Source organism: Syngnathus scovelli, chromosome 1, assembly GCF_024217435.2.
Source record: "Syngnathus scovelli strain Florida chromosome 1, RoL_Ssco_1.2, whole genome shotgun sequence".
NCBI classification, from domain to species: domain Eukaryota; kingdom Metazoa; phylum Chordata; class Actinopteri; order Syngnathiformes; family Syngnathidae; genus Syngnathus; species Syngnathus scovelli.
The window spans coordinates 29,247,181-29,263,173 of NC_090847.1; the positions used below are offsets into that span (position 1 = coordinate 29,247,181).

Here is a 15,993-nt window from a genome sequence, read left to right on the forward strand (position 1 = left end):
AGGATTTTCTGACCTTCCTTTTTTTTTTTTTGGACACGCGACAATATCGGAATAAATACATTTCAAATGAATCCCAAAAGACAAAAGCAAAGTACATTTTCACCATAATTAGTTTTCTTTAAAAGCTTTTCTGTTTATGGTTTAGTTTGTAAACAAAAATGTTGCTTCAATTTTAGTTGTAGTTATTTTGTTTATTTTGTAATAGCCAGACTGTGTGTGCGTGAGTCTGTGTGTGTTTCACTCGTGTGTATGTGTGTGTGTGTGTGTGTGCATATGTCAGTCATGTGTGTGTCTGTGTGTGTATTTCCGTCATGCGTCTGTGTGTGTTTCAGTCGTGTGTGTACGTGTGTTTGTGCGTGTTTTGGTCGTGCGTGTGTGTGTGTGTGTTTCAGTCGTGTGTGTGTAATCCTGAATTGTGTCCCTGAGGTCCGCCCTCACATGCAACAGGTTTTGGGAACACGCAAAAGGCGACGTTGCCTCTTTGCGCTGGATATTTGAGGGGAGGGCGCTTACGGACAATCGCTGCCTGTTTCAAAACCAAAAAAAAAAAGAGTCCACACATCAGAGGACTGCTTCCTACATCCAGAAGCGGCAAAGAAGTCCAGAGCTCCCGGTGAAGTGTTTGGCAATTGCGAGGCTGTGACTGAAGGCGGGCCAGTCCAACCAACGGAGGTGAAGAATGGAAACTGCATTTGAGTTGCGGCGGCTCAGCGCAAACATAAAGTGCTCGGAACGTGAAGACCAACAAATCCGATCAGAAGCCGAGGCCAAATGTGTTGCGGGATTTTTCATGAGTGGACCTCAACGCTTCTCTAGAAATCGGGCCTAATCTTTGGAATGTGCGTATTTCGGGGCTAACGCCCTGAGATGCCACAAGGCAGGCGCCAAAGGTCATACAATTGGACCCCCCCTCCACACACACACACACATAGTGAATGGCAAGAATCGGTGTAAAATTGAATGAATTCAAGAAAAGTGGCCTGTGCTGAAGCACGACAACGGAAGGGAGGCGGGCGGGCTGGCGGGCGGGCGGCCACGGCGGTCGGCGCCAAGGAAGTAAATCAAAGAGATGTTTGCAAACGGGCTCAGTGTTGGCCTGAGCTGTTGCGCTTCTGCTGTCTTTTTAAGCAAACCATCAGAACGGGAGCTACCACAGGATTAGTTCACGCACAAAACACAAGCAAATCAAGAACCACAAACATATTTAAATAAGACAATTAAATGCTACAAGTTCTCTTTCTTTTTTTCTCTCGCATAGGCTGTGTTTGGAATCACGCATTTGATGTTCCCGGAATTTTGATCATCATCATTTTACAAACTAAACAGTATTTTCATGTTGGCTATGGAAGGACATTTTATTTGACCTCTTTTGAACCATTTTATCCATTTTTTTCATGAAATGAATTTATTTCTTACAATTCATTATTTACTTATTTATTAGTGAATTAAAATATTTATTTCATTTATTTGTGACACTCTATGACTTATTTATGATTGAATGAACATGTGACTGACTAACTCAGTCCATTTCCACTTGGATTTCACTGGACTTTAAGAATTGGAAGTATTTTTCAAAGTTTGAGGACACGCAAAGCACAGTCAGGTGTGGGGGGGGGGGGCGCTACCCCCGAGCCACTCCCACTTTCCCAGGCACTGCACTCAGCGCGCATTTGAACAAGATGGCCAAGTGATTGCAAACACAGCCTGAGCATTTCTTCTGAAATTTCACAGCACGAAAAGCACTCCATGCCGTCCGTCCCTGTCTGCCATTGGCGCGCTCACAATCGCGCACCGAGCCGACAAAAGCGTAGCAAAACAGCACGATACCGCTCCAGTCACTTTAGGAAACGGTTTTCTTGCCGCCCAGATCGGCCTCCTTGCGGTCCATCCTCATATACGGCTCGAAGGCCGAGGAGCCGCAGCCGTAGGCCGAGGTCAGCTCGTGATGGGCGCCGCCTAGCAGAGGCACTGAGAAGCAGAGGGAGTGCGGCGGAGGCGGCGGCGGCGGCGCCGGGGTACCGCCCAAAGCGTGCAAGGGCAGCCCAAAGGCCAGCGAGCCGGGGGGGCTGCCGCCGCCCATCCCGGGCGAGGCCGAGGAGCCGCCCCTGGAGCCGCCGCTCAGCAGAGAACCGTTGGCCGGGTGCGGCGGCGGCGGCGGCGCCAGCAGGGGGGACGGGGTGGGCGGCGCGGGGCCCGACAGGAGCCGCCCCTGCTCCAGGAGACGCAGGATGTTGCAGGTGGCCAAAGACTCGGAAGAAGACGACGTGCGCTTGTCCGAATCCTTGCTGGTGTCCTTCTTCTGTTTGGTGCGACGGTTTTGGAACCACACCTTCACCTGCAGCGGTCAGCAAACAAACAAACCTTGAAAAAGAATCAAATGCGAACGTTGCCTGCATTTTTGACTGAATCTCTTCAGGTGTTCAAATGGAAATGTTTTTGTTTTTTTTTTTTTACTCGAGCAGTCGCGTAAAAGCAGACAGCGGCCAATTAGAACAATTTGTATTGGAACTCTAGTTGCACATATTGATCCATTTCCTTCAACACTGAACGGCCGAGGCCTTATTTTCGTTCGCATTTCCCTTCATAAGTTCGCATTAAGTTCTTGAGTTGGATCAAAATAAAGGTTTGAGTTTCATATCTCCAATGGTTCATTCTCTTTGGCTTTGTATGTCAGTTTTACATTCAAGTGCCACTGGCCGTGGCAAACAAACAATTTGAAGCAAACACACCATTTAGAGACAAGTGCTCGCTAGCTAGCTAACTAGCTAGCTAGCTAGCTAGAAAACGTTTAGCAGACGCTAGTAAAAAGATGTTGCGTTAACAGGAATGTTTCAAGTTGTTCGAAATCCAATGTAGGCCTATGCTTGAATTCAGATGAAGTGAATGTTTAGCGCAGCACCAGATGGAGCATACGCTAGCCGGACTTTGCTTACCGACTAGATAAAACGTTTACGCCAGACGCTATCGCCGCACGCTTAGGGCGGGGTCGCCGGGGGCTCCAGCGAGTGAGCTCATGAGTCGGCCGTGACGCCCATAATGAGATCGCCGGGCGGCTGGCAGGGCCCGACTCGAGCCGAAGTTCCATAAAAAGCTCTTACTACACGTTTGGCCGGCCCGGGGGAGGGGCGGGGCCTCAGCAACTATCCATGGCGAGGGATTTGATTGGAGGGGAATTGATGAGAGGAAAAGAAAGCAAAGCTGCCTTTGCTACATCTACACTATTGCACGTAAATCCTTTTTAATGGGATCCAGGGTTCAGCGCTAGGGCACAGATTACCGGGAGGGATCTGGATATGGCATGACCTGTATTTTGCCCCGGGCCGGGCCGGGCCGGGCGTCGCCAAGCGCAAGTTTGCCACTATGGCGCCAAAGTGCGGCAGGAATAAATAAAAAGGACTTTCTGGTCAATGAAAGCACCTGGGAAACGCAGTTTTTCCAGTCTGCACTTGTGTAACTGCTGCTATATCAAGTACTTTTCAAAACACGTTTTCCAAATTTTTCTTCTGGCATAGAAAGTGCTTTTCAATTTTTAGTAAGCTACTTTTCATTTCTTTGCTTAAAAATGTGGAAGTGCCTTTAAATGTTGTAGGCTACTTTCAATGACGTTGAGCTACTTTATGTACTGTAGTAAATGTGCTCTAGCTACTCGAGCGAATGCAACTAGTATATATACATTCGTATATATATATATTTTTTTTTAATATAATTCTTGAATATTTTTGGTTGTTGACAAAATTTAGCACATTTATGTTCAGCCCATGACACTGAAAATGAGTGACAATAAGATGTGTTCATTGTCAATGTTTGGTCTCAAAATGTTCTACTTGGGCTCCTACAATTTCATGTTAGGGTCCACACTATTCTCCTAGTCAAAATAATTGTGTAATAATAAAAAAAATAAAATAAAATAAAATAAAAAGCTTCTCTGGAGCCCCGCACTACAAATGGGTTGCCATCCAAATAGCGACCGGCATTCACTAAACCTGTGGAATCTTAAGAAAGGACAAAAGAAAATGCAATGATTTCATCTAGTGGGTGTAAAAAATCAAAATGTTCAACATGGTGACGTTTTACGAAAAGCTCACATATATTTTGACATGAATTCATTTTTCAAGGAGTCTCAATGGTTACAATATTCGATGCCTCTATGACGTTTATGGCTAAGCCTAGCCGGCTAATGTGGCTAACTGCCGCGTTAAGTAAAAATACTTTGTCGCTGTATTTTGAATTTATTTATTTATTTACTTATTATTTAATTGGAGGGGTTATGTGTGTGATGACATTAAAGTTAGGCTTACACTAAGCCAAGACGATCCTATCTCGCCTCCTCGGATTCGAAAGCAGCATATAAATAAGTCTAATTTCTTCCTTGGGCACATTTATCGATGATGTATATGGAGTTGTATTTTTGGGAGAATAAAAGGCATCAAGGGTAGAGTTGTACATACATATTTTAAATTCACTTTATGAAATATGACTACAATTTATGACTGTCTTGCAAAAATCTGAGTTCATTCGTGTAAAGGTACTTTTTAGCCAGATAATCTTACAAAGACGTAGAATTTTGTCAACTTGACCCAAAACGTTTGACAACACCTGACCTAGTCATGCCTAATTTCAATGCGTGGGAAATTGTCACAAAAAGTGGGCCTGAAACTGCTCCAAAAAGCGAACTCGCACAAATCCAGCCATCGCATGCGGCCCGTGACCAAAATGAGTTTGGCGCCCGTGAGCCAGCGAGAGAACGGTTGGGTCCAAAAAGGAATGGCTCTCTCAAGATCCGAGCGGGAGCGATCGCCATTAGAGCAGCCAGGTTCAGCCGGGGGTTAACCCCGTCTTATACCAGGCCTGATAGATATGGCCGCCCTAATCCCTCCTTAGCACAAAAGCACTTGGGACGGTTACGAGGCGCCCCCAACCCCCTCGCCAGGCGACACGCCGGCACTAGGGGGCGCTCTTGGGACCTCCCGCACTCAAGTGAGCCTCCGTTCGGTGGGACAAATGTGCTACGAACCATTGCGATTCAACGACGACTCGCTTTTCATGGTGGGGCTCGATTCGATTGATTCGATTGGCTCGGTTCCAGGGAGTTTTGTGTTGTCCTCTTCCACACATGCGAGTGAACTTGTCGAAAGACGATCCAAGACGTATTTCAAGATAATGAAATGATTCGATTCGGCTCACTTGACTCCACTTGCATCTTTCCAATCCAAACCAATTGTACTTGCCATTTGTTTATGATTGCTTATTTCACATCTTATGAAAAGAAAGTATCGATGTAAACAATCTACGTGCCAATTTGTCTTCAATCGACATCAAGTGGAGTCTAGTTTTGCGCGCGGCAAGGCCTTTTTCACCCGACTTCCGGCCGGCGTCGGCACAATCTGGCCACTATGCGTCACGGCGGGCGGGCGGGCGGCCTGTTCCGCGCGACCAGACGCCATCTGCTCGGACAATACGCGCACAGTCCGAATGGCGACGCGCCGCTGTCGTCGTGTCTCGTTCAGGCTGGAAGACAACGCCGGCACTTTGCTCGCGCTTACACACACTGTGATGGCACTGACAACTCCCCCCCCCACCCAACACACACACACACACACACACAGACCTGTTGAAACCTCAAGAAAAGTCGAGTAGAACAGCTGAACTTTATTTAGGCTACTCTGGCTTCCAGATATGCTTTGCTCTTGAATTTAACCCATTTTAAGGTTCTAAATAAAATGGATTGCAGTTGTTTATTTTGACTTTACCTCTTGAACTGACTTGACACAATCAATTGACTTCAAATTTAATGGAGACAAAATACAAAATGATTTCTCTTGGTGACTTAACTCGTTATCCCCCCCAAACAAAAATGAACAGGTTTGTGTGGAATTTTTGTATGCACTGCATAAACAATTTTTTTTTTTTTTCCCCAAAGACCCTCCTCATTATCCTAAACTGCACGAGTAGCGCAAAATTTCATAAAGGAGTTAAGCGAGATTCAAAAGTTGCAATGCGACAAGAACAAAATTAAAGTTGTAATCTTTAAAAGACAACAACTCCATTCTCGTAGTTATGCGCTATTTATTGATTTATTTATTTATTGTGCAGGAATGTCAGATGATTATATAGATCAGAGCTTTGAACTGGCTACATGCACACACATGCTAAACTTGGCATCTGGTATTATTTTCGGTCTTAATTTTGTGCACCTGATGAGCAAACGTTTAGGGTCTCGTATGAATAAAAGCAGCATGCTCGGACCGTTCCGTTGATGATTAGGAATGAAGTATTCATTTTGCATTTGTAAACAAAATAATCAACGTGATTGAACGCGATGACCGTCTTTCTTCCTAATGCCACGTCACGATCTCCTCACCTGCGTCTCGGACAGGTTGAGCTGTCGGGCCAGCTCGGTGCGTTCCCGGCCGACCACGTACTGGCATCGCTGGAACTCCACCTCCAGCCGGTACAGCTGCTCGGCCGTGAAGGAGGTTCGGGTGCGCTTGGGCCGGTCCAGGTCCAGGCCCTTGGGCAGCACGATCTCGCGGATGGTGCCTTTTGCATCTGCGCGCCAACAAGGAAAGACACTGGCGTCATTGTCATCATTACTCGTTGTACCAGCAGCAGTAGGTGGTCTCAACCTCGCCACCAAGCTTTCAAGTCAGAATGATAATAATGGAGGCAATATTACTGTCAACAAGTTGTAGAAATAATCTTTGAATTTATTTTGAAACAATACTTTGTTCATTAACACGGTGACTATTAGTAATTCTAGCAATAATAATATCACACACGATATTGGTACCATATATGTAAAAGGATAATTATAAATACGCTATATTAATATTGTCCATATGTTATGACAATAATAGGCTACTATAATGATTATTATTATTATATGACTATTATTATCATTGTTATCATTATAAAAGGCAGCAACATGAACAAGGATTAAATATGAAATATTCTTACTATACTCTAGCAACGGCACCGAATAAAAATCACCAGATTAATAATAAAATAACAAAACGATAATAATAAAAGGCTAACACAGACATACATTGGCCTACATACAAATATAGTCACACACAATACACACATAAAAATAGTATTAATATCACTAACACTATTCATTAGTGTTAAAAATATTTTGGATTAGGAACATAAAAATAGTATTCATATCACTGACACTATTCATTAGTGTTAAAAATATTTTGGATTAGGAACATTATTTTGCCTTCTGGTCGGCTACTGCTTCACTCCCCTTGCTAATATTTGGAATAATGACACAGTTGTAAATAAGATGACACACTGCTCTTGCTTTTAGGGACTTAGTCAAGTCAAGTCACATTTATTTCTGTAGGCCAGAATCTTAATAGGCCAGAAACGTCTCCAAGGGCTTCACATGCACTTGGGGTCATCATTAGATATTCACTAAACATTCCCTGACGTATGAGTCGTTTTGATTCCAAGTAGAAATAAGAGAGCAGATCGGTGGCCAGAATCATCATCGTATCGCCATGCCGCCCCCCCGGCCCCCAACCCCCCAAGCCACCGTCTATTTGTTGCCGTTGGTCGCGCTCTTTGTCCACACGTTTGAAATCATGAAATATGGAAGCCGTGCACTCCAAAAAAAATCCCCTGAATTAAAGATGATTCAAGCAACTCGCTGAAATGAGGCAAAAACACGTGCGAAATGTGCAGGGAAAAAAAATAACAACAACAACAAAAAAACGTGAATTTACTTGCTGGCTAAGAAGTCTGTTCATTGTTTTGTTTTTTGTTTTTACGGCTAATGTGACGCAAAAGGTGACGCGCCATTGCCGCTTGACTACAAGACCTGCGGGTGTTTTTTTTTTTTTTCTTGCGTATGTGTAAGCTCGCCGGGAAAAAAAAAAAAAAAAAAAAAAACGAAAGCGAGTAAGCTGAACTCTGCGTGACCCCCGGCCTTAAGAAGAAGACAAAAAACAAACAAAACAAAACCACGCAATTATCCTTTATCGGTGCAGGAAAAACAAGCCAAGATCATAGTCGCCATTTTCTATTCACAAATTTCGTTTTGAGGACTGCCATTTTCCCGTCATCGTTTTGTTTTTTTTTTTACATTTAAAAAAACGCTCGCGCGAGTTATTTGCATGCAGGGTGCATATACCGCATTTTTTTTTTCTTTTTTTACTCAACAATTTTACACATTTTCTTGTGGGTTTGTGTTTTACGTATATGACGCTTATTGCACTTTTGGCAACATTTTGAGTCTTCCGCAAATTAAGTTACAAATAAAGTTAGTTCATTTTAGGATCTTTTACACTTTCAATTTGAAGTGCTTCAATATATTGGGGGGGGGGGGGGGGGGGGGGGGGGGGGGAAATATTGGTCAAAAATTGGACCGGCCTGCTGTTGGCTCAGTTTGAACCAACTTTCAGGCTTGTTTTGTACAGAATAAGCCATTTTTTTTGTACAAAACTTTCCAAATGACTTGTTTTGACACCAAACATGCCAAAGTCCAGGGTTTTTAACCTTCTCAGTTTTACGGGTGTATTTTATCATTATTGTTATTTTTACTCGTTCTGATGGCCTCTTGTATAGGAGGGCGTTGACAGATGATGACTAAATTAAATATACTATTTTTAAAACTGCGGGGTTAAAAATAACCAAATATGGGCTTAAAACAAACAAATCCGAGTTAAATACACTCACCGGATTTACAAATGATTGGGTTATTTAAAAGCCAGAAATTTGAAGAGTGTAACATCTCACACAAAGACCGCTCACCCTCCCCCTTTTTTCTTTTGCTTAATGTTTGTGATTAGAGAAAATAAATAAATAAATGGAGCGATCATGTTCATTGATATGTTGCAAAAAAACCGAATTTAGTGACCGACTAGACTTTTTTTTTTTTTTTTGGAAGATTGTTGCAAGTATGCTGTACTCACCCCTGACCAGGATCCTACGGCAGTAGTCGGGGTCCACTCCTAAAAGTTTGTCGTGGCCGTCCTCGCTAGAAGAGGTTGGCGTGGACGACGACGTGCCGGGGGTGTCCGACGAGCTGTGGAGAGGCGAGCGGCACTTGGCGTCCGCACGCTCCGGACACAGCGGCTTGGCTCCGCAGCGGTGGGGGCTCCCATCGCCCATCGCGGCCTGATCGAACATAATGCAGCTCCTTCCTTCCTTCCTTCCCTCCTTCCTCCCTCCCGTCTTTCCTCTTCTACTTCTTCTCGTCCGCTTGGAGGGGCGCGGGGGGCATGCCCTCCACTCCTCTCCCCCACGGGAGTAAAAAGCCCACTCAGAGTGGAAGCACCTGGCACGCAAACGGACCGGACCGCAGGTGTGTGGCCGGCATGATGCCCAAGTCCCGTTCGGGGAGCCGAGTCCAACGAGACTACGGAAGCCGACAAGTGGCGAAGGAATTCAGGCAAGGTGCGAAGGAGGAGTGGGTGGGGGGGGCAGGGTGATTTTTTTTTTTTTTTTTTTTAGCAGGAGAGGAGGTGCCCCCCCCCCCCCCTCCACTTCAAAATCGCAAACACACACGGGCAGGACTCTCGTGAGTCGAAGCGACAACTTTGTAACTGGAAACGCTTGAATCGAAAGCGAAGCGCACTCGGCCACCAGTTTCTCACGTCCTGCGTCTTCCTTTTCGATTCGTAAAGGCCTCTTCACCGGCTAAGTGGCGTCACTTCCGGGTCTTCGCTGATTGGCTCTCATTGGAAGGCGAGCGGATATAGGCAGGCGTGAAGACGTCACACCTCGGTGGCCCCGCAGCCGGAAATCTGAATACGGGCGGAGTGGGAATCCCCCCACCCCCCCCACCCACCCACACACACACACACACATCTCCCCCCCCCCCCCCCCCAGCCCTTTTCTCGTATACAACCGTCGTAAAGCGAGGAAACCCTCAACTGGGGATTTGTAACACAATCATTGCAATTCAAAAACATGAAACAGAATTTTTACCACTGATTTTGTAAAGGATAGGCTACACGCACGCACACAAAATACACACATTCACACGTATATTTGTATGAAATTACACATAGGTCATTTATGTATACATCAATTAAATATATAAATATTTATTACAATCTAAATGTAATGTTAGTTTTATATAAATGAATTATTGTGTTGTTATTATTATTAAGATTTTGTATAATCTAATTTTAAATACAATTTAATATTTTTATCAAACGTTTATTATGATAAACTGTCATGCAGAGAAAAAAGAGAAGTGAATGCATTAATTATTTCATTGAATATATATGGAAAATACCACCTCACAAACTTTACTGCGACCACCTCGTATATAAAACGACATTAGCTCTGGTTTCGTCCCACATTCCAAAGATGGTAGGCCGATTGACCACTCGGTGAACCACGGCGCCTTAAGGTACAAAATCTAAAATCTATAGTCCTTATCCCTCGTCTAGTTCATAAACTATGTACATATTAAATATACATCATATGTCAATCTATCTAAAAAATATCACCCCCTGTTGAAAATACGAATGCCCAGTATGTGGCACATGACCTCTGTTGTTGCTGATCACCCATTTATTTCCTAACAACCTGCGAGAGAATTCAAGCAAAAGGAAGATGATTGTAAAGCGGCGACTTGCAGGAAGGCCAAGGCAGGCGCGCCTATAGGGTGTGTTGTGTTGTGTTGTGTTGTGTTGCGTTGTGTTGTGTTGATGGTGCTGCGTGCACCTGCGGCGCGTTGTTGTGACGCTTTCCAGCAAACAAGCGTTTCTTCTGCGGGATTATATAATTATAGTTTTGCTTGTTCTCTTTCCAAGGTCGTCATTACGGCACAGTGCGCCGGCTCGTTACGCCTTTCGCCCGGCCTAATCTCAGCCGCCATCAATAGGAGCTGTCAATCACACGCGGCACTCAGCAGAGACAAGAGGAGGCTGATTGCTGTGCGTGCACGCGCACACACACACACACACACACACACACACACACACTAATTCACCGATGCCACGATTTCAGTATTTCACTTTAGCGGAGATGCATTCTCGCTGATTTTAGCCAGAGTGTGTGTGCGTGTGCGTGCGTGCGTGCGTTATTTTTCACCTTGCGCCAGCCTGTTTTGGTGCCATCAATTGCTGCTTTGAAGCTTTGCAATGTTGCCAAATTATGAAGCATTTGTGCAAATAAAAAAAAAAGAATCAAACTTAACTCAACTTTTCCAGCCATTTTCTTCCAGCTCATTTGAAAAAGAGAGATGACGGGGCTTTTATAGATTTTTCGCCCGATGTTTAAAAAATGAAAACTCAGTCTTTAGTCCGTTCATTTGAGACTAATTGCAACAATGTAAATTGCAGAATCGCGGGCATCAATAGCCACTTTTAAAGGTTTGTTTAGCGTGTCCTCCAAAACTACTTTCAACAATACTTCCTACCTTTTGTAACACAAATTAAAGTTGATTGTCAAATTTATCCATCCATCCAAATTTATTTCAACACATTTTTAATTGTACTCGTCCTCACGTGCGCACTTGGAATTTACGATGATGACTAGTATATGTTTTGTGGCGTCTTCAAATGAGCATTTTGCTGCTAACCGACAAAATAAAGACGCTTCAACCCTCGGCACAAATAAAACTTTTTTTGTTAAATTCTGCAACTTAAACTAAGAAAAAAACACAAGTTTTAATTGATTCATCTAAACCTCTGTTCACTTTTTAGCGCGAAGAAAAATATACATTCTTTACTCCTGTTGTATTTTTGTTTTTATTGATTTGGAAGAAGTACATTTATTTTGTCACGGTTTTAGCGCTTTTTTGCCACATTCCTGTCTGAAAGAAGAAAAAGGCAACCATCCGTAATTGATACGATTATTAAAAATAACTATCCGTTATTGGAGCCATCGAAACCTTCACAAGTAATTATTTTGCGGAGCGCTTCGTCCGTGTGTCCTGCACTTGGCCCAGAGAAATACCTTCAGCAGCCGAAACTGCCACCTAGCGGGCATTCAAAGAACTGCCGCAAGTCACATCGAAACGCTTCAATTTATTCGAGACAAATACAAAAATGACAAGTTTGACATTCACGAAACAAGAACCCTTCACTTAATGCTGAAGACAGTAAGATAACTAGAAATACGACGATTGATGTCCACGAGGATTGCTTCTCCTCATCCTCGTCCAGGACGTGGCAGGAAGTGTGACGACAGGAAGGAGGAGGAGGAAGGCACTTGATGAATACCAACACACAAGCAGACACAAGTAGGCCTCCTAGAATAATGTGAGCTTTTCAGCCTTTAAAGGGAACGTATGGCTTGTAAACAAACATTTGAGTCCCGCACGTCTTGCCATGTCTTATTTCGCAACCAGCCTTGTTTTTATCACGAAGGAACCGTTTGGATCAATTTACAAAGCGCAGCGAAACTGGAGGAAGATCCGGAGCAGAAGAGACACTTTCAAGTGGCGGCCAAAGCACGAGCCTTTTCAAAACCAAATAGCAAGGAGTGCTGCGGCGGTAGCGTTAGCATTAGCAAAGCCGCGTGATAAGTGTCTTTTTTTTTTTTTTTTTTTGCTGATGAAGTGATGCTCACAAGTTTGGGTCGCATGCGCGCAATAAGGAGAGTCAGTCGAAGCCTTGCCAGTCGCTTTGCTCCGAGTCGTACTCCAGCTCCACACCGATGCAGCGAATGCCCTCCAGCAGCATGGGCGTGCCGTGATGGCGGTCTGGGTAGAAAAGCCAAGTGGGCCAAAAAAAAAAAAAGTCAAGCGTGAAATACACATTAATTTTTACTACTTTCATTTTTCATGTACAATGGTCATTCTACCGCCAGATTAACAAAAGAAAAAAAAACGGAAATTGGTTAAAAGTAACTGAACTTAAAAAAATATGATAAAAAATTCCAAATGACTAAAAAGCCTTCTCAATTTTGCATATAAAATAAATACATGAAAACGAGCTCTTTTGATCCATTTTTTTTTTTTTTTTTGCTTATCAAGCCACAAAGTGCTGCTCTTTTTGACCACCTTGGGGCAGTACAAAACAGACGAGTCGCTTTTTGTGCAGATAAAGAATATTTGCCGGTCAGTTGAGCTCGATGATTCCATATCGTAACTCTTTGTTCCTTGAAAAGTGAACTGGATAGGGTATTTGTTTGGCATTTTTTATTTTATCATCATACTGTTTTGTTAATATGAAATATGTACTAAATAAACGGAATAAATTCCATATTGTTATTGATTGGTGTAAAAAAAAAAAAAGCATCAAGACCTAATAGGACCTTTCTGTGTTCTATTTCTAGCATCTTTTTGACCATAGTTTAGTCTATATGAAATATGTAGTTTAGAAATAAACTGAATACATTTCATACTGTTATTGATTGGTGTAAAAAAACAAACAAAAAAAAACAATTAAGAACTCATAGGGCCTTACTGTGTTCTATGTTTAGCATCTTTTTTTATCATCCGGTTTTGTCTATATGAAATATGTCCTTTAAAAATAAACTGAATACATTTCATATTGTTATTGATTGGTGAAGAGGCATAGATGACATCATACCCATGACTCTGGCGTGAACTTTGACCGTGATGCAGATGTCGTCGTTGGCCTCGCTCAGCAGCTGCACCTGCTCACACAGCACCCCCTCCTGTTGAGCCATGTACTCGCACATCATTTTCAGACCGCCTGCAGGGGGAGGGAGGGAGGGAGGGGCTGGGTGAGGGGGACGCCATAGATACCAAAAAAAAGCCAGTGCTTCCCGCGTGTCACCTTCGGGAGCAGGCGAGACGTCGATGACCCGCAGATGGGGGCTCGGCCTGGGCGCCAGACACACCTCCTTGCCGAGAGCCGGAACCTCGGGCAGGGTGAAGGCGATTTCGTAGCGGTGCTGCGCCTTCAGGAAGCCCAACTGAACGGAAGGAAATTCAAGTCAGCGAGCGGAGCTTCGGCGGGCCGATTCCAAGCCCAGAGTTGCCTGCGGGTGATCGCGTTGCCACGTCTTGAGCTTTCCCGACCGACAGAAGATGAAGAGCGTTCAAACTTTTCAAGGTGGGCGTCACCTTGACCAAGAAGCTGCCGTCATCCTCCGCCGTGACCATGATGACGGAGTCGTGCAGCTTGTCGTCAAAGTGGACGTGAGACGGGGCGCCGGGCGCCTGGGCGCCGGCCCCCTGGGCGCCGGCCCCCTGGGCACCGGCCACCGGGGCTTTCTCCGAGAAGCGAACGCCTCCCGCCTTGGTAGACCCTGGAAAAAAAAAAAAAAATGAAGAGATTATTTTTGTTAAGGATAGGGTCATGTTAAAAAGTGTGGTAAATTTGTGAAAAGTTCAAAAAGGCAAAGAGCTTCAGTCAATAAAATGATTGTCAGTGTAGATACGTTATTTGATAATCAACAGTTTCAGCTGAAAGACATGGCGTCACGACTGGCGACCAAGAAAAAAAAAGAAGTAAAACTGGCCCACAGGATGAGAGGCAGGCGATGTTCTCAACACTCACTCTTCTTCGTTGCTGCGGCGGCGGCGGCATCAGCCATGATCCCAGGAGTGAGGTGAACACTCCCTACGACAATCTGGCCATCACTACGTCGGCGTCTCGCCTTGGGGGACAATACAAAAAAAGACAAAGTCGTGGGACGAGAAGCGAGCCAGCGCTGGTCCAAGTGGGAGCGAATCTATGTGCTGCCAGCCAGCCGGTGGAGCAAAACAATTTACTAAGAGGATTAGCTGGATGGTGGCTATATGCCATACGCATCATCACAGATTCTTTTTTTTTTTTAAAAAAAAGGAGTCAAATAACAATGAAGTCTTTGTTCAAACACAATTATCTGAAGTTCTACTTAAATACAGATGGGCGGATCGATCCAGTTCATAGCAATACCAGTATTGATATTAGTTTCTTCTCTTCCTCGTAAACATTTCTGCCAGACATGTGTTATTAAACTGAGCACGTTTAATAATCACATAAACTTGAAGGCATTAATTACGAAAAGGGTTACTAGCTACATTTCCGCTACACTACAGCAAGTGGACAAGTAATAATAATAATAATAAATTATATTTATAGAGCACTTTACATTTTTTAAAATAAAATCTAGTGTTTTTAGAACGAAACACTTTCCACTTACGAAAAAATCCGCCCCAAATGTTAAACTACTTAATAATAGATCAGGGGAAAAGGCACAAGAAGTCGTCAAGGTCATGAGAATTCATTCAGATTTAGAAATGTCCCGATAAGCCAAGCTCACGCTTAAAATGAAGGCAAAGATCGCCAAATGAACCATGCTGAGGCATGAGAGCCAAAATGGGGCTCCACAACTTTCACGTCGAAAAACACCCGACTCACGTAAGTTGCACAGACGCACGTTGCGCGTGTTGTTGAGTGTTGAGCAGGTGGGATTTTTGGCTTGTGTTTTTCGGGCAGCTCCCTCCCGTTCAACTCGTCTCCGTCCGTCCTCAAGCCCCTCGCCGCTCCACTTCCGCCTTGGGTCACGTGGCTTGGCTTCCCTAGTTAAAAAATGGATATGTGGCGCCATCTGCCGGCGGGCTTTCCTCATCGACTCGACCGGTGTTTTCTGACGTCACGATTCTCACGTTCAAGAGACTTAAAATACTTTTGACCAAAAACACAATAGACATTATGTCAAGCTGTTTATACGAATGGTCACAGCCAATCAATGTTAGCCATGGCTATTGCTAAAGTAAAAGAAGCTGTATCATGCCATTTTAAACTTTTATTACGGTTATTCGTAACCATGTGCATAATTATATCAAAGTCTGCTTTATTGTCAATTTCTTCACATGTCAAGACACACAAAGAGATCGAAATTGCGTTTCCTACTATCCCACGGTGACAAGACATCTTACATATGTATATATATATATATATATATATATATATATATATATATATATATATATATATATATATATATATATATATATATATATATATATATATATATATATATATTATATAGGTCCACGGACAAGAAAACATCCAAGTAAACAATACAAAAATATATTACATAATAATATATTAATATATAATACATTTG

The 15,993-nt window shown here is 43.6% G+C and overlaps 2 protein-coding genes across 3 annotated transcripts; both read right to left on the reverse strand.

The window, feature by feature from the left end:
• Positions 1 to 1,185: 1,185 nt before the first annotated feature.
• vax2 (ventral anterior homeobox 2) lies at positions 1,186 to 9,660 on the reverse strand. The gene is made up of 3 exons (XM_049731519.1): positions 8,919 to 9,660; positions 6,362 to 6,549; positions 1,186 to 2,335 (listed from the first exon to the last, which is right to left on the reverse strand). The coding sequence occupies exons 1-3, from the start codon at positions 9,133 to 9,135 to the stop codon at positions 1,841 to 1,843; spliced, it is 900 nt and encodes a 299-aa protein (XP_049587476.1). The 5' UTR covers positions 9,136 to 9,660; the 3' UTR covers positions 1,186 to 1,840.
• A 2,310-nt stretch (positions 9,661 to 11,970) lies between these two features.
• adissp (adipose secreted signaling protein) lies at positions 11,971 to 15,455 on the reverse strand. 2 transcript variants are annotated; one of them, XM_049731967.2, is made up of 6 exons: positions 15,301 to 15,455; positions 14,436 to 14,535; positions 14,000 to 14,184; positions 13,710 to 13,848; positions 13,500 to 13,625; positions 11,971 to 12,667 (listed from the first exon to the last, which is right to left on the reverse strand). In XM_049731967.2, the coding sequence occupies exons 2-6, from the start codon at positions 14,470 to 14,472 to the stop codon at positions 12,567 to 12,569; spliced, it is 588 nt and encodes a 195-aa protein (XP_049587924.1). In that variant the 5' UTR covers positions 14,473 to 14,535; positions 15,301 to 15,455; the 3' UTR covers positions 11,971 to 12,566. The 2 variants fall into 2 exon arrangements, with proteins under 2 accessions (XP_049587924.1, XP_049587934.1); XM_049731977.1 differs by having other exon boundaries at positions 15,282 to 15,447.
• Between the last annotated feature and the right edge of the window lie 538 nt (positions 15,456 to 15,993).